The sequence below is a fragment of the Hemicordylus capensis genome, chromosome 3 (assembly GCF_027244095.1).
Source record: "Hemicordylus capensis ecotype Gifberg chromosome 3, rHemCap1.1.pri, whole genome shotgun sequence".
Lineage (NCBI taxonomy): Eukaryota > Metazoa > Chordata > Lepidosauria > Squamata > Cordylidae > Hemicordylus > Hemicordylus capensis.
Window position 1 is genome coordinate 322,897,087 of NC_069659.1, and position 26,402 is coordinate 322,923,488.

The 26,402-nt window shown below is 43.7% G+C and overlaps 1 protein-coding gene across 2 annotated transcripts in view; it reads left to right on the forward strand.

Annotated features, from left to right (window-relative positions):
• ARHGEF26 (Rho guanine nucleotide exchange factor 26) overlaps positions 1-26,402 on the forward strand; it is a 126,382-nt gene that overhangs the window by 83,420 nt on the left and 16,560 nt on the right. For both annotated transcript variants that reach the window (XM_053308276.1, XM_053308277.1), the window contains exon 12: positions 16,672-16,887. In XM_053308276.1, coding sequence (XP_053164251.1) covers positions 16,672-16,887 — 216 coding nt within the window. The remainder of the gene's footprint in view (positions 1-16,671; positions 16,888-26,402) is intronic.

Consider the following 26,402-nt stretch of genomic DNA (forward strand, 5'->3'; position numbering starts at 1 on the left):
CAAAAGGGTGAAAACGGTGCAGAGGGGTGAACGTCAAATGGACTGGAAGTGGGGTAAATGGGGGGGGTGCTCTACCATGCTCTGTGTGTCCCCAACTGTCCAGCAACCACCCCCCCACACACCAATTGTGATGTGTGTGTTAAAAATTGGTTTTTCCCTTCTCTTTTTTTAAACAAAAAGGAGCCACAAAATGGCAGGCGGAAATGACTCTGAGGTTATTTCCACCCATCTCCAACCCATGGATATGTGAGTCTTAATTCTATAAATGCCCAATTTTTTCATATAAACCAAGGTTAGGTGGCAATTACCCGACCATGGATATGTGAAATCGCGGGTGCAGAGTCTGCAGTTAGGAAGGTTCTTCTGTACATCTTTAATTGCTGTATTGTACGTTTACATTGTACATCTTTATTTGCTGTATTGGTAGCTAAATAAAATTTGTGTCTGTTTAGATTTCTCTTCTGTTCTTTCTCCCCAAAGGCAACTTATAATATATCCATCTCTTTACTTTTCCTTCAAAACTACCCTGAGAGCTAGCCACTTGGCAAAGTAAATCCCATGACTGAGCAGAAATTGGCATCTTATTTTCCTGTATTCAAACCTGACACTGTACAATTATTGTACAATTATCATTTTTTGTTTCATGCAATAAAATCCTATCTAGCTCTTGAGTAATTTGAAACCATGGATATCTTGCATCTGTGATGCTGGCTGGTAGTTGGTATACTCAAATTTTAAGGATCATAGTACGATTATCGTGAATCTGTAGCATACGAAACTGCCATTTTGCTCATTCATCTTTGTCATCCATTCATCTTTGTAGCTTAGCATTACCTGCTCTGATTGACAGTGGGTCTCTAAGGCCTCATGCAGAAGTCATTCTTGGCTCTGCTACTTGAAATCCTTTTAACTGGAGATCCTAGAAAATGAACCTAGAACTTTATGGATGCAAAGCTTATGCTCTGTCACTGAGTTTTAGCACCCCTTCCACAAGAATAAGCTGTAAATGATTTAGAAGTCATTCAGAATTCATTCTATTTTTGTAGTTATTAATGAACTTTTATAAACATTTCTAGACATGGTGGTTGATATTCAGACTAATGGTGCGTGCGTGGAATAACACTTCGCACATGCAAAAGAAGAGGTGTGATTTTACTGATACCTCCTTCTTCTGCAGCTGCCTGTGCCTCCCAAAATTATGTGCCTAAAGATTCTTTCCCCCCAGCTCCCTGGAGCACATTTTCAGGAGGTACAGAGGACTGAAGAGGTAAACGAGACATGAGTGAAAATCACCCCACTTCCATTAAATGCATGAAATGTTGTTCCACCTGAGCAACATTAGTCTGGACATTGGCTTTTATTTCCCTGTACATCCTAGATTATAAAGACTTGAGGCCTCCTGCTCTTTCATTTTTTTTTAAAAAAAAAATCTAAATCAGACCAAACATTTATTTCGACTTGCAGATGTAAGCTGAGCCAATCATAAGTGATTAGACCTAAAATTAATCCAGTCAAGACTGCTTGTACATGCCAAAATTGCTTTACAGATAAGAACAACTTCTTGTGCTGGTTTAACATTGTATGTAGATTAAAGAGAGCATTTGCGAGTGCTTTACATACCAGAGGTATCATTAAAAAAATTACATGTAACTGTTATGTTGAGCAAGCAGGCTGAAAGGCATCTGAGCAATGAGACTTATTCAAGTTTAGCTGTAAGAAGATAAAGTACAATAAATCTCATCTTGTTAGGCATACTCTGATAGACTTATATGCTTTAGTTGTGATCATAAATTGAACACATGTCTGGTGTATGTGTGTATTGTGTCTTATTTAAATGTAAAAAGGTGTGTTTGAGTGTTTTGTTATACAGCCTGAGCCTTCAGGTTGAGATAAACTACACAGTGAAATTAAATAAATGGCTTGATTTTTTCTGATATGAGATGGGCAACTCTTCGTTACCTTAGTAACAGAGGAAAGCATTCCTCTTTTACTTGGGTAATGAAGCGTTCCCCACCTCATATAATTAATATGTGCAATAGTATACATAGGTTTTCACATCTCAGTTCAAATACAGATATATTTTATGTGTTCTTTAAATACAATATTTCATTTAGGACTTTTTGTTTTTCTGTTCTTTTGTAATAGGCATAGGAGATGATGGGAGGCCTTTTCATGAGGCAAGGTGAGGCAGTTGCCTCAGATGGCATATGATTGAGGTACCAGTGGGGGTTGCAAGGTGTAACCATAACTTGGGCTGCCCCTGGGAGATGGCATTGTTTCGTTAAGGATGGTGAAGTCCTTCACTTCACACACAATTTTTGTGATTTCACAAATTTGTGGTAGCTATGGTTTGTGGTTCAGAATATTAGAGTGATTCTATATTTATAGATACATGTAGCAATTATGTAGTTAGCTACTTGACTGAAGGAAACAGCATGGTGAGTAGACGATGGACATGTCACAACATCTGTCAGGCACCAAAACAATATTCTGTGCAGTGAGCCACAACAATTATTGCAACAAGAGCAATGTTGTGTTTTGTACCAGCTCTGGAACAGAGACTCCTGACTGGAAAGTATGCCATGGTCTTATATCGGCACTTCCCCTAACCTTAGAGGACCAGGAGAAACAATGGTGACATTGATACTTCTCCTCGTGGCCCTGAGAAAGAAAACTGTATTGCTATCACAGTCACCTTTCCTCTCTTGAAGGGCCTAGAGGGGCCACCATAGTAACACCCATGTGCTCATTTCAGGGATATTGAAGCAAGGATGAAAGGGCAAAAGGGAAGCCCAAAAAGGATGGACAAAATGGGACAGAGACTCCTCAATGTAGTTTCTATACATTAAAAATGTATTTGCTTCTTACTAGCCACAATATATTAACAAAAGAAAACCAAACAAGAGAGGTGTATCTTTACAGAAGTCTAGAAACTTGGACAATTGCCTGTGTCAACAATGAGAAGCATAATTCCCTCGGGAAACTTTATTGGGCAGATAACTTGCTTCTGCACAAATGTGCAGTCACATTGAGGCAACAGAAAAAAGACTGAAGATTCTTGCCTTAAATTTTGACAGATTAGCTTTGACCAGATCCACAATATGAATTTTTGTCTCGTGTGCTCATTAAGTTCAAGCTGTTCTGAAACATCATTAACCTCAGTATGGATACCTGTCAAAGTGGTTCACGCACATTTCAAAAAGTCGTAGTTTTTTTGAGGCTGTGATTATTAAATATTTTTTCTTTGTGGTTTCCAGTCCCCTAGAGATACCACTAAAATTCTCTTTCTGTCTAATGGCTTGTCAGCTCCTGAGATAATCCTGGCAGTGGAATGCAGCTGGACCTTCTTAAATGTGAAGCCAGCCAAAGGTCAAGTAATACCGGCTTGTGCTACATTCACCAGGAAGAAATTTAAAATAATGTTAAGCCTTTTCTTAGTTGAACTGATGACTGAGTTCTTTAAACAATTACAATGCACGTTTAGTAAACCAAAATACAGAGATAAACAAAAAAATAAAATGTCTTGCAGCCTAATCAAAGACTTGCATTTTAATGATGAACTCCCCAACAAATAAGAAAAGGGGAAAAACAAAAACACCTATTTCTGCATACTTTAGCATATATGAAAATAAAAACTGGAATATAAGAAGTGCATTAGAAGCAAATCTGTTGTTCCTCTAAAGGAGAGTTAGGGAATTTTTCTTTACAAATCCAGTGTGATTGCATATCCATTTTCATATAGCATCTGCTATTCATCTTCTCCAGAGGTGCAGCCGTAATAGTGCTTGTTGACTGGGAGAGGATGCGTTTTTGGTTTTTTTTTAGTGAGTTTCTTTTTGGCATTGATCATATACTGTAGACTATGTGTGCACTTTAAATAAATACAAAACCTCTGAAAATTGGATTCTCTAATTCCAAAGGAGCTGTGTTCTGGAATTCATTGCTTTGCAAACTCCAGGAAATTGACTATTTAAATAAAATGTTCTCTGCATTTTTTCTTGGAATGAACAATTGGCAAGTCTCCATGGAATGTGTTAGAACTGATACCGTTTGATTTGCAATAGGTCGAGTATGTTGGAGTGGGGGAAACACACAAATATTTGAAAACTAGTATAGTTTTTAAGATAGGCAGAAAATTGCAAAGGCTTGCATATGAGGGTGTCAAGGGGACTGAAAAGAGATTTGTTTGTTTTTGTATGGTGCTTTGGCAGACAGTAGGCTTGTTCATATGACCTGAAATGAGATCAGAGGAGCACCCAGCCAGGGTAGGAGAGCTGTGCGTGCTCCAGATCTAGTCATGTGATTTCAAAAAGCAAGGTAGGTGGAGACTAGGGACATGCATGAATCGGTTCAGTGCCTCCTTTAGGAAGCAATGAACCAGCTCGGGTGCCCATAGCTGAACCGGTTGGGTGGGGTGGAGAGCGATTCCCTTAAGACGCAGTTAAGCAGGACCTTACCTGCTCCACTGCCGCCCTGCTGCTTTGCCATACCCCTCCAACCCTGTTTCCAGCTCCCACACAATCACTCTCCCCTCCACTAGGGATGAACACGAATGGCTTGTGTAGACATGGGCGAGGAGCAGTTCCCTTAAGAAGGAGCTCCTTACCTACCCTGCTGCCACCACACCACTTTTCCGGGCACAGAGCTTGCTCTAGCAAAGGCTGTGCGCAGCTGCAGCACTGTTGCTTGCAGCCTGTATGCATGGTGTCAGCATGCAGATGGCCACCACGCATGCATGCCAGCCATGTGCGTGCCAATGCCATGTGCATAGGCTGCAAGGAACCGTGTTGCAGACGTACACAGCCTTTGCTAGAGCAAGCTTTGTGCCCGGAAAACCAGTGCGGCAGCAGAAGGGCAGGTAAGGACCTGTTTACTTGCTTCTTAAGGGAACTGCTCCCCACCCACGCCTGCACAAGCCATTCGTGCTTATCCCTAGCAGAGGGGAGAGTGATTGTGTGGGAGCCGGAAACTGAGTTGGAGGGGCGTGGCCAACCTAGATTCCGTCCCTAGCATTTTACCGAGGGTAGATGAAAAGCTGTCCTATCCAACTCCTCTCTCCCATTTCCCTACCTTGTTTTTTGAGTTCACACACTGTGGATTGGGAGTGTGCACAGCTCTCCTACCCTTGCTTGGCGCCCCTCGGGCCCTAGTTCGGGTCATGTGAACAAGCCTATTAATTACCTTTGGTGGCAGACTAGTGATCAGCAGGCCTCTCAATATATTAATCAATCAATCAATCAATCAATTAAATTAATTTACAGTCACTGACCAGAACAAAAAACAATATATACAAACAGAAGTTCACCGGATTTTTTTTAAAAAAACACCCTAAAATATATAGTATATAACAGAAGTTAATCCCACCCCCCACGCCACACACACAAACACACTAGATTAAATCAAATTATATTAAACTCCGAATGAGCTCCTGGCGAACTTCATTGGCTATCAAGCAGAACTTAGCCACATTATAAGATATTGTATCATTCTGGTCAGCTAAAAGGTAACTAAGATAAAAGAAATCAGTATGTCATGGATAGCAACTTATAAAAGGTGTTATATATTTATATCGCAAATCACAATAAAATAGGCAATGAAGTACATATGCCGTGGTTTCAGTAACACCTGAGTTACAATGACAAAGATGCTCATTATAAGGGAGTTTTTGAGATCTCCCTTCCAAAACTACAGTTTGTAGGGCATTGCAGTGTGCCAATGTCAGGGCTCTATGATATTTTTGCTCTGTAATCAAGTTAAGATACCTGGCAGGGTTAAAACGAAAAACATGATTACCCAGGAAGACACCTGGAGCTTCCCAAGACAGCAGGCTTTACTGCGAGTTTACTGTGAGGCTTTAGAACAGCCCTGCACAGCATAAAGCCAGATCTGACCCATGGGGACATTTTTGATGGCCCAGGTAGCCATCAAGAGCAGGAGTCCCAAAATTTGGCATTTGTGGAGGGCTGGAACAGTCAGGTGCTCACTGAGCAAAGACAGACAGGGCTTATTTTCTGTCCACTATCCTTGGTTAAAATTGTGGCCGTGGGGGGGAGGGGAGGACACAACTAACTAGTAATTGCTTTAATATTTATCTTTACAATTAATTTTACTGCAATAATCAATGCACTGAAAATGGATTCCCCCCCCCCACCCAATGACATCGTCTTCAGAAGCCTTTTGCTGACGACCAGGGGAAGGGTGGCAGGGAGGTACCCTGCCACCCCAAATGCTTACTAAAATAAACGCGCCAGTGGGGGAAAAGTGGTGGGAGGGGTAAGTACACCCTCCCCCGCCCTTAAAGGACCCCCCCGGTGCCAAACCGCCCCATGTCCAGCCCAGCCCGGAGACCTTTAGAATGGCCTCTGGACTGGTCCGTGCACATCACTACTCCAAATGTGGCCGTACCATAGATTTGTATAAAGGCATTATAATATTAGCATTTTTATTTTCAGTCTACTTCCTAATGATTCCTAGCATGGAATTAGCCTTTTTCACAGCTGCCACACACTGAGTTGACACTTTCAATGAGCTGTCCACCATGACCCCAAGATCCCTCTCCTGGTCTGTCACCGACAGCTCAGATCCCATCAGCGTATATGTGAGGTTGGGTTTTTTTGACCCAATATGCATCACTTTACACTTGCTTGCATTGAACCACATTTGCCATTTTATCGCCCACTCCTCCAGTTTGGAGAGATCTTTTTGGAGCTCCTCACAATCTGTTGTGGATTTCACTACCCTAAATAGTTTAGTCTTGTATGAAAATTTGGCCACTTCACTGCTTACCTCAACTTCTAGGTCATTTATGAACAAGTGAAGGAGCGTTGTTCCCAGTACAAATCCCTGGGGAACCCCACTTCCTATCTCTCCTCCATTGTGAAAACTGTCCATTTATTCCTACCCTCTGTTTCCTGTCCTTCAACCAGTTACCAATGCACACATGAACCTGCCCCCTTATCCCATGACTGCTAAGTTTATTCAAGAGCCTTTGGTGGGGAACTTTGTCAAAAGGTTTTTTGGAAGTCCAAGTATGCTGTGTCAACTGAATCACCTTTATCCACATGCCTGTTGATAGGGATGTGCATGAATCGATTTTTTAGATTCGATTTGTGCCCAAATCGAATCACCCCTGATTTGTTTTATGTCCGAATCTGTCACCCCAAATCACCCCAATTCAATTTGGATTTGATTTGGATTGATTCAGACCACTTATAAAGGTCTTAGGGGAATGGGATTTGGATGGTGGGTAGGTCCCCCAGGGGTGCCAACCACCAACCACATTTCAAGGCAGTGGGGCACTTGGTTGATTTTTAATGATTTTTTTATTTATTTTATTTTTTTTTTAGTTTTTACTGATTTTGTATATTTCCGCCATAGGAAATAATGGGGATTTGAAGTCACCCTATCCTAACCCTAACATGGATCCCCAGCTTTCATTAAAAAAATAAATGCTAAGCTCTAGACCTTGTAGAAGTGGAGTTATGGAGCAAAATGTGTGGTCACAATTTTTCAAGTGTTTGGATTCTTCAGTGTATAGTATTCATTCATTCATTCATTCAATTTCTATACCGCCCTTCAAAAAATGGCTCAGGGCGGTTTACACAGAGAAATAACAAATAATTAAGATGGATCCCTGTCCCCAAAGGGCTCACAATCTAAAAAATTGTTAACCACCCAGAGACGAAAGTTTGGGGCGGTGTACAAATGAAATGAAATGAAATGAAATGAATGAATAAATAAATAAATAGAAGCAAGCAAACAAACATAAGATAGACACCAGCAACCGTCACTGGAGATACTGTGCTGGGGGTGGATAGGGCCAGTTACTCTTCCCCTGCTAAATAAAGAGAATCACCACGTTAAAAGTGCCTCTTTGCCAAGTCAGCAGGAATAAGTTTTCCTCATAATGGATCCCTATGAGGATTCACTACACACCTTCATTTCTTTCTGTTCATTTTGACCCCACTGCTCTGCAGGTGGGGATGGGGAATTAGTGGCATCCCATGTGCCAACTACCCCCCAACCTGCAAGCCACTGGGTAGTCAGCTTATATTTTAGGAATTTTTGAGGTGTTTAGATTCTTTGGTGTGTAATGAATCCTCATAGGGATTCATTATGACGAAAGCTTATTAGACACCAAAGTGTCTAAACACTTGAAAAAATTCCTAGATCATAAACTGAGTAGTACCCCACTGACTTGCGGGTGGGAGCGTGGTGTAGTTGGCCCATGACAGCTGACAGTTGGCACTGTCCAAAGACAGTCAAAACAAATAGAGGAAATGAAGGTGTGCAATTAATCCTCATAGGGGTCATTATGAGGAAAAATTATTATACACCAAAGAATCCAAACACTTGAAAAATAGTGACCACACATTTTGCTCCATAACTCCACTTCTACAAGGGCTAGAGCGCAGGTTTTTTGTTTTTTAATGAAAGCTGGGAATCTGGAGAAAATAATTGGAGGAATCTGAATTGAATCTGGCGCGATTTGATTTGGACCCGAATCTAGCCAATGGACCACAGGGGCAATTTGTTCTGTTTCCAGATCACCCGATTCAGCTAGATTTGGGTACATAATTGATTCTGTTGACACTCTCAAAAAACTCCAAAAGGTTAGTGAGGCAAGACTTGCCCTTGCAGAAGCCATGCTAGTTCTCCTTCAGCAAGGCTTCCCCCCCAATATGCTTAATAATTTTGTCCTTAGGTCTGAAGTGTGCTTTCCATCAATTTAGCCAGTACCAAAGTTAAGGTGACCAGCCTGTAATTTCCCGGATCCCCCTTGGATCCCTTCTTGAAAATTGGAGTCACATTGGCTACTTTCCAGTCCTCTGGTACAGAGCCTGATTGTAGGGACAAGTTACATATTTTTGCTAGGAGATCAGCAATTTCACATTTGCGTTCCTTCAGAATTCTTGGGTAGATACTATCTGGCCCTGGAGATTTGTTAATTTTTAGTTTCTCAAGACAGTTTAGAATATCCTCTCTCGCCACCTCAAATTAGCCCAGTTCTTCAGTTCTCTAAATCTGAGAAGCTCATTTCCGGAGTGGGGATATGGTCAGTATCCTCCGTGAAGACAAATGCAAAGAATTCATTCAGCTTCTCTGCAATCTCCTTATCCTGCTTAATAAACCCTTTCACGCCCTCATCATTTAAGGGGCCAACCTCCTCTCTGGCAGGTTTTCTACTTCTGATATATTTAAAGAAGTGATTGTTATTCCCCTTGACACTTCTAGCTATATGCTCTTCAAACTCTATTTTTGCATCCCTTTTTGTCTCCTTGCATTTCTTTTGCCAGAGTTTATGTTCCCTTCTGTTCTGTCCATTTGGGCAGGATTTTCCATTTGGGCATTAGTCTTCCCTTTTATAGCTTCCTTGACTTTACTTGTTAGCCATGTTGGCATCAGTGTTCCCTCTAATTTTATAATCAGTGAGCGAAAAAATTTTTTTGTCCTGGGCGGCAGCATCCAGTCAGTGTGCACACATAACTATCTCTCATGCGCGTGCACACACACACACTAACTATTGCAGCGCACAAATTATTTTTACCTTTTTTCAATTCGGGAGGGGGGAGCCACCACCTCCCGTTCTCCTCCTCCCCTGCCCCCCAGCTCCAGTCTCTCTTGGCTCTGTCTGGGCTGCAGCTGGGGGGGGGGCACCATCTCCCATCCTCCTCTGGCTGCGGGGAGGGGGGCACCACCTCCACAGCCACTTCCACCTTCCATCCTCCTCCCCCTCCCCAGCTCTTCTCTCCTTGGGCTCTGTCTGGGATGCTGGGGAGCAGAGCCGCCGGGGGTGGGGGTGCCGCCTCCCATCCTGCAAGATCTGCAGCCAGGAGGAAGAGGCCCGGCTGGTGGGGGGGAGGAGGTGGCGGTGCAGCGGTGCCCTGCCGGGGAGAGGGGGAAAGCATGGCAATGCTTCCTGGCCAGGGGGAGGGACAGGGTGCCGGGAAGTTGGGCGGCAGTGGCAGAGACTGCGCACTCACCAGAAACTGCTGCGTGGGGGCCTGGAAGTTGGTGCACAGACATGTGCACCTTAAAGGGAACTGTGGCTGGCAACCTCCTGAACTTGGTGGTACCTGTGCTCCTTCTTGGTACACATTCCAACTGAACTTCTATTATTGTGGATTTAAATAAGTTTCATGCTTTCTGGAGTGATTTGACCCTCCTGACTTTCCCTTTCAACTTCTTTTTTACCAGTCCCCTCATTTTTGAGAAGCTTCTTCTTCTGAAGTCCAATGCATCTATGTTGGACTTCCTTGACAATTCTCCATTCGCATATATGCTGAATTGAATCACATTATGGTCACTATTCCCCAATGACATCTTGCACCAGGTCCTGGGCACCAGGACCCTTCCCATCTTTGAATTGCGAGTTCAGAGTTGTCCTCCAAAACCGACAAAGTGGATTTTTTTACTCCAGATATAAATCAGGTTACTTTCTAAAGTGCCATGAAAAACCTGAATTGTGTGTGAAGTGCTCCCCGATAGCTCACAGGGACTTCGGGGTAAATTTGTCCGACACATGAACACATCCCCACCATTCCAGAGGATATGTGAGCTAAAAGCTGGATATGAAAACCTCCCTGCAGGGATAAAAAGCTGCTCAGTTTGTCTCTCCATATCATATATTGGCTGTCTAAGATTTATCCTAGCCCGTTCGTACCCCAGCCTATGCTTTCCTTACGTTGGATCTGTTAACCTATTCCTCAAAGATCAAATAGCATTTCATATTGCTGTGTAGTATGCACACGTATAAGATGGGACTAGTAAGAAAATGTGGCATCATTGACAGTTTCCTAGTTGTTCATTAAGACACTTGTGAGGATTATGCAGCTGTATGATCTTTGTGTGATCATAGATTTTTTGTTAACACAGTGGGAGAAGCAACAAATCTCATTCATATATTGGTGGAAGTAACTGGCCCTACCCACCCCCAGTACAGTACTTCCAGTGACTGTTGCTGGTGTGTGTCTTATGTTTCTTTTTAGAATGTGAGCCCTTTGGGGACAGGGAGCCATCTTATTTGTTTGTTATTTCTCTTTGTAAACCGCCCTGAGCAATTTTTGGAAGGTCCGTATAGAAATTGAATTATTATTATTATTATTATTATTATTATTATTATTATTATTATTATTATTATTATTATTATTATTACATAAGGTTGGAGTGGAGATTGCTGCTCCAAGCCTCCCAGGGTTCAAGCTACATGGAAATGAAGACAAGGATTCTGCCAGTATAGGTGCACAGTCCACAATTTCTCGACCCCCACACAGAAGGAAGAACTGAAGGGTGTAAATTATAAATTATAGTTGCTGTCTCAGTGAGCTGAGACGGAACTACTCAGTTCCAGACTATCCAGATGTATATCCTGGCGAAACATTGCTATCCATAGCAAACATTGCTAGGTGTCTGTACACTCGTGCATATTTGTGTGAATGACTGTACCTGCATTCATATAAAAAGCGAGTCTGGGTACAGACCCCCTGAAATGCAGGGTACAAATAGAAATGGTACTGTTGTACCTGTTTTCAATATAATGTGAACCGGGCTCCTCTGTCTTTCCAGTCATGAGTCTGGTGGCAGTCTCTTTCTGCTTTGAAATAAGATAAGATGGGTTGCACTTGATGCTGCTAGGTATGCTGGTCATATGCTTTTGATTTTATGCTGTCTGTCCCTGTGGCTTTGTGGTCACTTGTTTGTATTGGTTTTATTAAATTTCAAGTATTTTAATTATGTTAACTGATTTGGGGTACTCCCTCCCCCCCCCCGACCAAGAGTGGACGGAAATGGAATATCATCAATATCCATTTCCCATTTGGGAGTACTAAGCATTTTCCCAGCGTTCCTGCTTTAATTTTAATTGGGTGCTTGTGAATGATTTGGGTGATGCATTGTCCCAAATAAGTGTGACAGCGGCCAAGTTGAATTATCAGGTTTAAATGCAGATCAGCTCTGTTAGGTGTCTTGAGACTGCACTGTTCAGGCATGGGTTGTCATGGATATATGTTGTTGATAGATTTTGAGCAGGTGGTTTTTAAAGCAAGTATTTGTAGGCAAAGCCCATAACTTTCCTAACTAGTGGGATGACTTGTCAGGTTTTTAGGGAGGAGCTGACAGAAAGCAGATATACTCTTCATTAACAGGAATTCAGTTGACTCCCTAGTCTGAAACATTTGTGTTGATGGGTCTGCATACAGCATGGCGGCATCCTCATTATCCAGAATGTCCTTATACAGCTTTAAAATTATTCTTGCTCGCTTAGAAAGCCTTCAGAATGGGGTGTCAAGGCACATTGTACAAAGATTTGCAATGGGTTCACAAGTACCATAGGCACATTTTGAAACTTTGCCCTGCATCACATGGAAGTGTTGATTCCTTTTCCTTCCTGGTAGTTCTAAAGGTGACTATTGCTGCAGCTCTGACTCTCCAGTTCCATGATCAGTTAAAATACTAGACAGCAACTAACAGCGCAGCCCTCTGACCTGCCCTGCTGATAAAGCAATATGTGAGAAGGAAGCACAATCACATTTTGAGCAGTTTATTTTCAATGCTATGTTAGGATGTACTATGAGTTGGCTTGGAAAGATGGTTTGATGCTAGGATTCCAACAACAACGGTTTAATAGCCTCATTCAGACATTACGTTGTATGAGTGTACAGATGTCTGTGCATGCATACATATTTGTGTGTGAATGACTGTAAAGGTAAAGTGTGTGGTCGAGCTGATGTCGACTCCTGGTAGAACACAGGAAGGGTTGACTCTACCTGCATTCATTTTGAAAGTCAATCTGTATATCGGCCCTTCAAATGCATGGTATAGGTAGGCAGTGTACTGCTGTACACTTCAGCATAATGTTCAACATAGTGTGTGAATGACTATGCCTGTGTACACTCGTATGAGTGTACTCATAATGTCTGAATAGGGCTAGTGTGTCTGAGAAATGAATAAGAACAGCCCTGCTGGATCAGGCCCCAGGCTTATCTAGTCCAGCATCATGCTTCCCACAGTGGCCCACCAAATGTCCCCTCTCCTGCTGTTGCTCCCCTGCAACTGGTATTTTTAGGCATCTTGCCTCCAAGGCTGCCTATAGCCATCATACTGGTAACAATTGAGATACCTGTCCTCCATGAATTTGTCTAAGCCCCTTTCAAAGCCATTCAAGCTAGTAACCATCACCACATCCTGTGACAGAGAATTTCATGGATTAATTATGCACGGTGTGAAAAAGTAATTCCCTTTGGTCCTAAATTTCCTGGCAATCAGGTGTTGAAGTGGTGGGAAGGTTTGGAGGTGTCTTACCTGGCACACGTCTGATAACACTGTTTTGGTCCAGACAACTTAGTCCATTATTATGTAACTCACTGCAACTTTAATCTTGAAGTATCTTAGTCCCCAAGCTCATTCACTGTCAGAATTTGAGTTGCTAAGGTGAATATAGATAATAAAAGGAAATGACTTTGATTCTGAAGGGAGAGGTACATAGGCAGACTTGGACAAAGGGTAACTATCAGAGGACTCTGGCAGAGGATGTATGTGACTGATGTCAGGTCCTGTTGCTTAAGACCTTAGTATTTAAGTGACAGACCACATAAGAAGACCATGGGAATGGTTGAGATTATGTCAAAATGGGAATAATCATTGCAGTGTCTACAACTGAGCCATTGCCATTGCCAATCTGTATACGATCTTGGCAAGGCTGTATATCCTTTGAGGGAAAACTTCATTCTTTTGTATTCTCAGAATTTTACTGCTCTTTTTTAAATTGCTGCATTCTTTTTCATTCATAAGTTTCTCTTCCAGTAATCACTGAAGAAGGATACTACTGTTGAGCATTATCAAATAGAAAATTCTACATTTCTATTAAAAATAGACTCTTACAATCCAGCTCTTGTCTATGCTGGTTTAAAAGAAACTAGACATAAAGCATTTCTGTTTTTTAGTTTGGGTGCAACTTTGTGGCCTGACATCGTCTGTTGTGAATGTGTGAGTTCTTGATTTTAGACATGAACAGACTGTTCCTCAATGTACTCTGTATGCCAGTGTCCCTTTTCCAGGGGCCTGCTCTCTCCTGCAAGTATAAGGGATTGGCAGGGGGCATGGGAGAGAGCATTCTGCAACTTGGGAAAGCCAAATTCTAGAAAAGGCCTGCACGATTCATGAACTGCCAAGATGAACATAGACGTCCAGCCAGGGATGATGAAATCCACTAGTCTACTAGTCTGTGACAAGAGAAGAATGATGCCTGAGGAGTGAAAAAAGTCCTGATGAGTAATGTACCAACATAGCTTGAGGACTATCTGTCGAGTAAAATATTTCAGAACTGAGCCAACGTTTCTTCACCACTGTGTCCAGCCACATGTGAGGCCCATCAGGGGCTTGAGAAACTGCCAATGTTTGCTGCATGCCTGCAGCTGTAGAAACATAAGGGTTTTCATGCACCTGGTCACAGCATAGTACATAGCTGGTGCATAATGCTCCATCTAATGGGAACAAATATGCACTCTGGTTCTAGAAGATCACTACAAGAAGGGTTAAATTGCATAAAGAAATCAATTCTACCAATGGGATACAGTAAATCTACTAACTTCAGGTTCCTTTTGTTCTGAAAACAATTATATTCTCCTATCAATGATGAATTGATCAAACATTGCATCCCTAAATCTCAGGAATCTTATAAATGTACCATAGCTGCAGGGGATTTAAGTTGGAAGTGGGATTTATATTTTATCTAATATTGGAATTTTCATTTTTGTTTCAACTTTTTTTGAGGGATTATTTCAACAGTATAGTCCAGAGAACATGCTTGTTTGAGTTGGAGAGCCACTCAAGTACAACATGTTTTGCCACCGAGAAAGACCTAGTGAAGGTGGAAACATGTTTGGCAGAATCTCTACTTCTCATTTTTCTAGTCTTCTACTTTTGAATAGCTGGACCTTCTCTGTTGTTGACAGGGCCTTCTCTGTTTTTGCCCCCGGTCTCTGGAATGCTCTCCCAGTGAATGTCCACTCCTTTACATGTGTGGCTGCTTTTAAAAAACAACTAAAGAACTTTTTATTTGTTCAGGCTCCTATCTCTTAGAGTAAGGGTGTGCACAAAACCAGGCTTCCCGGTTTGGTTCGAGACTGGACTGGACATGTTTGGTTTGTGCACCTCAAACCTGGTTTGGGGGGTTTGCAAGTTTTTAAAAAATGATTTTTAAAAACAGAAATAGAACTCACCACCACCACTCTGGGGGTTTCTCCAAGGCCGTGGGGGAGGGAGTGTCTCCAGAAGTTCACTCTCCCCCCACCGGCCTCCTTTATATTCCTGATCGCCCAGTTCAGGCTGACTTTGGCCCATTCCGGGTCTCACCCCCATGGTGGCAGCCGTTTTGGAGGCCACCATGCATGCCAAATGGGTTTTTTAAACTCACGAACCCCCTGAACTGGCCAGTGGGGTTATTGCAGGTTCTTTTCCTGATTTTAAAGTTTAAGGAATGGGGAGAACAACCGGCCCGCACAGCCTCCGCACAGCAGTTGGTTGTGGCTGTAGCTGGTATCTAACTTGTGCTTCTCATTGGACAGTGAGCCCTTTGGGGGACAGGATTTGATCATCTCCTCCTCCTCCTCCTCCTCCCCCTCCTCCTCTATGTGAACCACTTTGGGAACCTTTTTTTGTTGAAAAGTGGTACATAAATAGTAAGACTTTAGCTCCTTTACTCATGACTCCATTTGTTTTGAGGATTTTTTTGTGTACATTTTCCCTGCTTTATTTTTGTTTTTATATGTGTTGCTGTTCAAAATTCTATATTGTGATGTAGACTATATCATAATAGCAATATATAAACATTATGTCCTTATGTGGCATATGTTGATTGTTACCACCTTGGAACAACTAAGAACAACCTATTTCTATTGAGTTTATATTGAGTTGACCTTATGGACTTCCCATCCAATAAAGTGCTGTCCCTTTCCATTTTTACCTTTTAAAGTATATAGAGCTTCAAGCATTTGGCTCTCTGTGAAAGAAAGAAAGGGATCTAGTTTGCAACAGAACGATAAATTCTATTTGAGTGTGAGATTGTACCGAATAACTTACTGCTACTACTACTTATAAAATGCTTTTCAACAAAAGTTCTCGTCACAGTTTATGTAGAATGAATGAATGAAACAATTCCCTGTCTCAAAAGTGCTCACAATCTAAATAGAATCAGAAGGTAAACTTCAGCAACAACCACTGGAAAGATGTTGTGTTATGATTGGATAGTGGCAGTTCCATTTTAAAAGGTTTGTCTTTTTGCACAGTTAGCAGAGATAAGCTTAGGAAAACTATTGCTATTTTCTCTCTCTTTAACATTGGCCTAGTCTGATCCTTTTCTTTAAATGAAGCACAGTTAGGAAGGCTGGCTTCACCAAATAAACATCAAAGACATGCAAACTACATAATTGAATGGAATTCCTTGCAGCTCAAAGATTAACTTCATTTGTCTTCTTGACAAGCAGATGCTCTGTAAACATACTATATTTTTTCTTCCTTTGCTGAAAGGCTGGAAATGTCTGAATCGTTTTTGTGCAAGTGAAGTGTCCTCAGAAATTGGCTCTACTGCAGAATCTGATTCCTGATGCATTTGGTAGTGATTTGACTCTAAGCCATTGTCTGTCTTCTCTCTCCTGTCCACTTTTGTTTTTGCAGTGAAGAAAGCTACAATGTCACAGACTATTCCTTAAGGGATCAGCTGTCAGTTGAACAATGTGACAGCGAAGAGCTGAATTCCTCTCCTGTGAAAAGCAGCACGCCTATGCTTTACTCTCGGCAGTGTTCAGCAAGTCACCTCTTCAGATTAACTTTCTTAAGTAAGCATACAGGAGCAGGAGAGAAGATTGAACTACTACTGGGGACTGAAACGCAGTAAGCCAACACATTTTCCTCAATTTGCTTCTCTTGTCTGGCCTATTCATTCATCCACTGTTTTATTTATTTATTTATCAAATTTGTATATCACCCCAAACTTTCATCTCTGGGTGATTAACAATAGCATAAAACCAGTTAAAAACATATACAAAAAACTTTAAAACAATTTAAAAATTTAAAAATAAACCCAGAGATTAAAACCCCAAAATTTTAGGAAGCTGAGAAAGCTTGGGCGAAAAGATGGATCTATATTCATATTCATCCTGTCTGTATTCATTAGACAGGAATATATTATCTCCAGATTGTATTGGCTTCTATTCAGCAAATTTAAAACAATTAATATGCATTGTTTTTAGTGACACAAGAAACACATTTAATAGCAGACTTATTTCCCATGGGAATTCCAGGTGTTGTGAGACAGTGCTTGTTGGATATGGAGTTCCAGTGATATTGACCTTTTTCACCGACTCTACTAGTGACCACTGGGGCATTGGGAGTAGAGGTAGTTAGTGAGGGTCTCCTTACCTTCCCCTGCATTCCTCTACTCTGACCTCTGCTTTGACCCCTCAGGTACTTCCTGAGTTGAGTCAGTCCTCTGCCTTTCTTCCTCAAAAGAAGATGGAACATCTCCCTCTCTACCTACCTACCTATTCATTATGTAACTAGTAGATAGGATTAGGTCTTCCCTATCCTAAAGTAGTTCACCAGTAAAGTAGTTAAGTAATTTAAACTCTACAATGATCTCCGTGCATGTTCCTTAAATAGGGCAGCAACTAAACTCCACACTCTGCAACTGGAATTGTAGCTTTCCTTGGCACTCTGCTAGAATACTTTGTACTTTCCCCAAAGGGAAATATAAATAATCATAAACCCCAACAGTGCTGATAAACTGGTCATGTGTAGGGGTTAACAAACTTTTGGGCTTACAACAGGCATATTTGCCACCCCTGTTCATGAAATCCAAGGGTTCTCACTGTTTCACTATGAACCTCCTTATGTCAATAAGGAGGGCAAGGATTAGTTGCTGGAAAGTAAGTTTTATCTTGTGGCATGAGAAGGGTCTTTTTGACTTACTAGGGCATGCATTGGAATGTGTTTCCCTACTTTACTCCTCTTGTGAAAGACCATCTATCTCTCCAGAAATCACTCCTCTAGGTAGCTCAGTGTTCTCTGCCACAGCAGCTTTATGAGGGAGGATATATTAAGAGAAGTTTACTGCCCCAGAATCTCCCATTGGTGAGCAGCAATTTGAATTTAGATCGCACCAGTCAAAATCTGACACTAAATCACACTCTCATATCATAGTAAAATAATAACATTGAGACATTGTGAAAAATGAATGTGTTGTCCTATTACTGTTTTAGTCTGCAGTCAAAGTCGTCAATGATTAGAGGCACCAATTACTGATGTTTTTCCATACCTATTTTTTAACGTGTTAGGTCTGTATTTTTCTGGTCAGGCAAAATGAAACATCTGGAGGTCATGTTACTGAACCGTTTGTGTAGACTGGAGAACCTGACCATTAGGGAGGCCCAGATAATGGAGAGAAACGGTGCTTTTTTAAAAAAAAGTGTGGTCTAATCCCACATTGTTTGATATGTGAGACATGTGGGTGGCTTCAGGTTGTACCAAAAGTAGGAGGAAGGGAGCAAGAAGAGAAAATCTTAATCCTTGTCACTTTCAAATTCACATTTGAGAGAGATTGCATCACAAGGACTAAGCTTGAGGTTACATGGGACATCTGTGATTAAACCTCCTCATGTAATTTTCTTTTAAAATCAGCTGCAGACCCCACCCCTCTGTTTTTTCTTATGCTGATTGCCACTCCGGAACAATTTGGAGTTGAGGTTTTTGGGGGGAGCGGGGGGAGTTCAGTCCCCCGCCCCTGCCTGCTTCCTTCTACCACACTGATCCAAACTGGTGGCCATGCAGCTGCTTTTGGAAGAAGAAAACGACTCTAAGGACCATATATAAGATTGGCCCTCAACTTTCACTCGAAATCTGTTCTGGCTGTAACATCTTGTGTGCAAATTTACCTGAACACAGACATCTTCCTTGTGAAAGTATTGTAAGTGGAACAAACTGAATAATAGATGGTGGGATGCAGAAGGCCTTTCACAGCTCCCACATTTGTCCTGTATGTATTCATGTATGTATTCATTTATTTAAAAACTTTCTAAACTGCCCTTTGTAAAATTCTCCCAGAGTGGGGTGCAACAGGAAAAAGAAATCCAGTATAAAAATATGCCGTCAAATATAGCTTTCGCTACTCTGTTTCCCCATTGTGGCAACCACTGAGCCAGCAGAGTGACTCTACCCTCAGTCCTCACAACAAGTGCAGGTATGAGAGGTCTTTGCCCTCTTGGGTTGCTTGGCATGACAGAGTCCTTCACCCTGATCTGCTCACACTGGGAACCAAGATTTTAAATATGAACACAATGATGCACATCAGAAGAGGGACACAAGGTAGAATGTACCATTAAGAGGCCAAAGCAGAAGAGGGCTCGTACACCTTTATAATTGTGCAAGGAGCACTGGCATCCCTGCATAACAATTTGCACCTGGTGCAATTCTCTCTTCTGCACAACTGTAATAGCTACATGAACCCTGACCTCTAGAGCATCTGATTTTCCTAGCAGAGGATGTTATCACCATGAGGATGTTATCTTCCCCAGCAGTCATCAGGGTTCCATAAATTCGCTTGCTTGTCCCTTCCATTTTCAGCAAAAATCCGGCTTCCAGGAGTGACACCACTCTGCCATTTCTCCATAGATGACTTGGTGGAGGAGTGACTCCTCTGCTGCATTGTGGGCTTTTGCTGGAAGAGGAAGGGAGACAAATACCCTTCCTTTCTTCCCCTAAGTTTTCCATTGAGGTGGCAGCAGTAAGATACCTCTAGCAATTCTTGCAGAAGCCCAGCTCATAGGAGAGAAATTACCTCTCCCTTTCCTCCATAAAGAATCTGGAGAGGAAAGGGAGCTGGTTCTTTCACTCATGCTTGGCTATTGTAGGAGGCAGCAGTAGCACGATGCTGCTGGCGCTCACTGAAAAGGTCCAGTGCAAGGGCAAGCATCCCTCCCTCTCTTGAGTTTTCTGCACATCTCACAGGACTCTGGAAATGGAAGGGTCAGTAGCAACCACAAATAAGGGCCTGGTTATACTGCATAAGTAAGCTAAACCAACATTGTGAACTCCTGATTGCAGCATTTTGTTTCTCTGCAGTTTGTAAATTTGGTTAATGGGGTGTCTGCGAGCACATTTCTGCTAGAGTTATTTTGCCATTTAAAAATGGCAAAATATTTCACAGTAAGTTTTTGTTTTAGTTCTAGCTAAGAATTAACTGCCTTTACATTCTGTTCAATAAAATTTGTTGGTCTTAAATAGTAGCATGACAGCTTCTGAATTATGCAGAACCTTTTATTAAGAAAAACCAAAAAAAGAGTCTTGTGACACCTTTAAAGATGAATACATTTCATTGAGCATAATACAAAGGCAATTCTCGGCTATAGCAAGAGCAAAACTTGTTACAGGTTGGACTTATTCAAACTGCTACACATTATTCAGTATTCTTCCAGTTAATGAAGTATATTTTTATATCACTAGCTTCTGACCAAACATTTCTTTCAAGTTGCTTTCAGGTTATTTAGAGCTTCCTAAGTAAAACCATCAATAACATGTTACAATAAATTGGTTTCTTTCCTGCATGTATATAGTTTAACTGACAAAATCTAGCCATATAAAATATATTCCAAGAACCATTTTGAATAATTGGTTCTTTAGTGCTCCATATAGAGATTTTCCATGGCAGTGCACAGGCTCACCTTAAGGAATAAGATTAATTACTATATTTCTAAAAATGGCTAACACACATAGAATTTTGTTGTTGCCATTTTGAGAACTGAGTAATGTGTGATATATTTTTCTGAACCAAGCATTGTAGCTCATGTATTCAGTACGGTACTCAATAAAGCTGTAGAAACTGCTTAAAAAAAAGTATTCTGTGTAGCCTGGGGGAAAACTGTAAAGTTCTAAAGAAGGAGGGTCAGCCTTGTTTTGCTGGACCAGTTTCAAGGAGTGTTCAGCTTTAGACAACAGCAACAAGAAACATCTTGTTCTCACTGGTGCGAATCCCAATGAGAGAGAATTCCTTTCTTTGGGATGCCAGTAGCATCCAAAGATCTTTCTGCAAAGCTCAACAGTTGTATCTATTTCCATGGAAACCGAAAGGCTTGAAGGGGTTATCTGCTCAATAGTACAAAGTAATCTTTAGGGATGTGCAATTAGATTCAGGGTTTGCGCCTTGAATCAAATTGCCCCTAGCGATTCAGGGGTTTTGCCTCGAATCAAATTGCCCTCAAAATAGAGGGCCCAATTCGGGGTCAAGGAGAATCACCCCTGAGTCAACCCAAATCTATTTGGGTGGTTCAATTTCCATTTTTCTGGGGAGAGCTGGTCATTTGGGCCCGCTGGTAAACCAGTCCTCCGCTCCAGGCTTAGTGTATCAGCCTACCTCAAAGGACTGGTCTCTCCGGGTAGACCAGTCCTCCGAAGCAAGCTGACACACTGTCTGGAGCAGAGGGTTGGTCTACCCACTGACCCCAATTGGTAGACCAGCTCTCTCCAGAAAAACTGCACCATTTTAAGGCCCATTTTTCCAGCTGTCACCAGAAAAACCTTGAATCAATTCAGTGTTGATTCATCGAGGCAGTCAGCCAAGCTGGCTGTTTTCAACGAATCAATTCAAGTTTTTGTAATTTGATTTGAGCTTGAATCGAATCACAAAAATTCATTCGTGCACACCCCTAGTAATTTTCCCCAAGAAGCTTTGCAGTCTCCCCGCCCTACCTCATTAAAATAACTGAAACTGCTGCTTCAATTTTTTTAGCCCTTTCCTGTTGAACAATATTACAGCCACTGATTGCAGTAATGTTAAACAAATACCATAATGCAGCTAATGACTAAAGCCAACTCCCAACTTTTTTATATTGAACTGTCACCCTCTTTCAATAGAAGCCCTTTGGAGGAAGAGAAAGGAAGGTTCTCAGCTGCTGGGTGAGGATATCTCCATGGGTTATCCTTCCTAGCATGCTCCAGGGCAGGACATATTGAAATGAATTACAAGCCTATAAAGGGCCTGAGAGGATAACCCCTCCCAGTTTAGTTCGTCCTGCTACGCTCCAGGTGTGGTCGACTGAGCCTAGCCCTCTAACCTTGCCTCTAACTCTCCTCTTTCTCACCTCTATCTTGTTTCCTCTAACTGCCGCCTTCCCAGCCCCACTCCATAACCTTTAAAAAAAAACCCACACACACATTTCCTCACCTTCCTAACTGTCGTCTTCTCCCCTATCTGTCTCCCCTCCATGGAGTCACAAAGGCTGGGCATTCTGCAGAATCTGCTGCCCAAATCTCAGAGGACGACAGAGCAAACGATATTGGGCGGAGCCCAACCCCACAAAATGTTGGCCTCCGCACAGCAAGCCGCCCCGCTGCGGACCACTGCGTCCAAATCGGGAGTGAGTGGGAGCCAAAAAGGCATGGACCCAACTTCTGGCCACCATGCAGTGGACCGAACAGCCAGAACGTGCACAAGGAGGTGCGACTGCTCCACTTCTCCCCGCTGTCACCCAGAAAGCCCTGACCTCATGGCACTGGAGGAGGCCCGGCTGAGACCTCCACAACTTTCCCCTGCCGCAGCCTCTTCTACCAGGCTGAGTGGGTGCCCTGCTGCTGCGCTGACCAGAAAGAGGGCAAAAAGGGCGCAAAAAGACGTCGATGCCACAGCGTCCACCGAGTCCTCATCAGCGGAAGGCAGCGAGGCCCCGGAGACAGTCCCAGGGAGAGTAGTGTTCCCCCCCCCCCCGCGCACAGACTGGGGATGATGGGGGTGCAGGACCCTCCACCGCAACACTGCTCCTGCCACAGCCCAGCCAGCCAGATCTGCAACTGATCAAGGAGGCGGTGAGTCCTGGTCATTTAAGACTGGTGTTGCCTGTGGAACCTTTGCCCCGCCAGCCCATAGGCCCCACCAGCCCTGCTGATTCAGATCCCTCCACAGACTCCTTGAAATCTTCAATTAAGAGTAGAAAAAGGAGCCATAAGAGCAAGCACTCACACTGTCATAAGAGGAAATACCACAAAAAAGTGTGGGAAAGCACCTAGGCACTCCCATTCCCCCCATTCCTCAGAGATTTCTGTCTACAAGTCACCCAACCTACACCCAGGCGGGCCCACAGAGCCTCTTTCCCCCCAGGGCCTCGTGAACCTCGAGGGAGTGCCCATTGGGTCAGAACTGCCCACAGATCTACCCACTGAACCAGATGCTGGGGCTGACTCAAAAGAGGAGGGGAAATGGTCAAACAGCCAGCAAATAGAGCAGGCCCCTCACTCCCGCAGGTTATTTCCCCCAGAGGACTTCTCTGACCTATTTGTGAAGGCCCTCCAAACCCTGGGCCTCATGATAGAGGGCTTGCAAGACCTTGCTACCCCTTCAAGGGAATCGCTTGTGCTTCCCACCACATCTTCATTGGACCTCCTGTTTTCCTTGCCGGAAACCTTTGCAGAGGTCCTGCACCAGGAGTGGCAGGCCCAATCTGTGCAGAAAAAGACCACCACATTGGCCAATAAGCATTACAGATTCGTCCCATCAGCGTCAACCCTATTCCAAGTGCCGCCTGTGGACACTCACGTGGCCACTCTCACGTCGGGAGCCGTGCTACCTAAGGATGGGGAGTTGGTCCGTAAGGACCCTACTGAAAAGAAATTAGAATTAAAGCTAAAAAAGAATAACAAATGTACTTCCCTTTCCATAAGAGCCTCTATTGCAGCATCCATCCTCTCCATAGCTGCATTGCTCTGGACAGATGAGCTTGTACAATCACCACCTCTTGACCTCCACCGGCAGAGGAAAATACTCTTAAAAATTCAGAGAGCACAGGCCTTCATAGCAGATACAACACTCGACACAGTGCGCTTTGGGGCCCGCACCACAGCCAACTATGTAGTGGTCAGGCGCACGCTCTGGCACGTCAATTCTACATCTTGCTCCAACCTTTCAGCGGTCACCTTCTCAGCCACCAAGCTCTTCGGTGATGAGGCCTTGAAGGACATATTGGTGGAGATGAGAGACAAGAAGGCGCTTTCTTCTGCCAGCTGCAAAGAGGACAAGAGACCAAACAGGAGCTTTAACCAGCCTTTTCGGCCCTTTTGCACAGACTTCCGCCCCAATGACAGGGAAGCCAGACAGCAGCAGAACAGGCAGCACTTCAACACCTGGCCTAATCCTCCAAAGCAGCAATTTTGCCAGCAGCACAAGCCATGCCAGGACTCTTGACTCAGGCCAGGTAGGAGGTCGCCTATCACACATGGGAGATCTCCATAACTGACAAATCGGTCCTCTACACAATTCTGAACAGGTGCAGGATAGAGTTAATGTCAAACCTCCGGGACCACTTCATGCCTACCCCACGATCCAAATCACACCTGAAACACACCACTCTGCTGCAAGCAATAGATTGCCTTCTCAGCATCGCTGCAATAAAACCAGTCCCCCTACAGCAGCACCATCAAGGAATTTACTGTGCCCAAAAAAGACAAGAACATACAGGACAGTCTCGGATCTCAAATATTTAAACAAATGGATCCTCCACAGAAAGTTAAGGATGGAAACATTCCATTCCATAGCAAAGAACTTACATCACGGAGGCCTACTGGACTCCATCGGTCTCACAGAAGCATACCTTCATATCCCGATACATCCACGCTCCAGACGTCTGCTTCACTTCTGCTACCAGGGACGCCACTACCAATACACGGTGCTCCCATTCAGGCTGTCATCTGCACCATGGATATTCACCAAGATGATGGCCTCACTGGTAGCTCACCTCAGACTCCATGGAGTCAGGCTATTTGCCTATTTAGACGACATCCTTATCCAGTTCAGAGGCGCCACCACTCAAGATGTATCCACTATGCTCACGGCACTATCCTCACACAGCTTTTTAGTAAATGAAACAAAAAGACAGTTTACACCCTCCACGCAGATCCAACATCTGGGAGTAATCATAGACACCATAAGGGACAGGCTGTTCCTCCTCAGCGACAGAAAAGCCAAGATTGTAGACCTCACCTGCACCATACTGGCCTCCAAGAAGGTGCGCATCATGGCATTAGCACAGCTGTTGGGCCTAATGGTATCCACCCTGGAAGCCCTGCCATGGGCACGTTTCCACCTCAGACCTCTGTGACTCCTACCACACCAGCAAGAGATTGCAATGAGATTCCAAACAAGGGTTCTTCTGCCCACCACCATCAAGAACTGCTCCGCTGGTGGATGAGCAACACAAATCTCAGCCACGGCAAACCCTTCTTGGACCTGCCAAGAGTAATAGTAAATGACAGTCTCCATGGATGGGGGGCGCACTGCCTCTCACACTCAGCCCAGGGCATGTGGATGCCACAGGAGAGGCACCACAACATGAATTGGCTGTAGTTGAGAGCCATTCGTCTAGCACTCAAGGCCTTCACACACCTTGTCATCTCCAAAGACGTGCTTCTCAGAATGGACAACATGACCCCCGAAGCAAACGTAAACCGGCAGAGAGGGACCAGATCTCGCTCCCTACACCAAGAATCAGTGCTCCTGCTCCAGTGGGCGGAAATCCACTTCACCTCCATCACAGCCCACCACGTCAGCAGGGCACTAAACACGCAGGCAGATTGGCTGAGCCGCCAAGACCTACATCCAGTGGAATGGGGGCTCAACCCCCAGGTCTTTCTCCTCATCACGGAAGCTCTGGGACAGCCAGCGGTGGACCTTTTCGCTTCCCAGCACAACTCCCAACTGTCATGTTTCTCCTGCTTCCCATGCCCACAGGCAGAAGGAGTGGATGCCATGTCCAGCCTGTGCCCCCAAGAACTCCTGTACATGGTCTCCCTGGTACCACTTCTCGCCAGGTTCCTTCACCGGGTCCGGTTGTTGAGGGCACAGGTGGTTCTGGTGGCCCCTCACTGGCCCCGCCACCCTTCGCAGAAATCCTCCACCTTTCGGCGGACGGTCCATGGTTCCTTCCCACAAGAAGCGATCTACTCAGCCAAGAACCTATCCAGCACCACAACCCAGCCTGGTTCAAGCTTGCTGCCTGGCAAATGAACGCAACTTGCTAGGCCACCTGGGATACAACAAGAGAGTCCTGGACACCCTGCTGGCATCCAGAAGATCCTCCACAAACAGAATTTACCAAGTCTACCTGGCTCATCTTCCTACGCTGGTGTAGACAACGCAAACTCACAGCCACTGACTGCGGACTTCCAGAACTCTTCGCCTTCTTCAAGGATGGCCTTGACAAGGGTCTCTAGGCGAACACCATAAAGTGCCATGCAGTGGCACTGGGACCCCTTCTAGCACCCTCTAAAGGCAAGGACATATTGTCCCATCTGCACTTTAACGATTTCTTCGGGGAGCTGCACTAATCTCACCACCGGTGGTTCACAGATTCCCCTCTTGGGACCTTCAC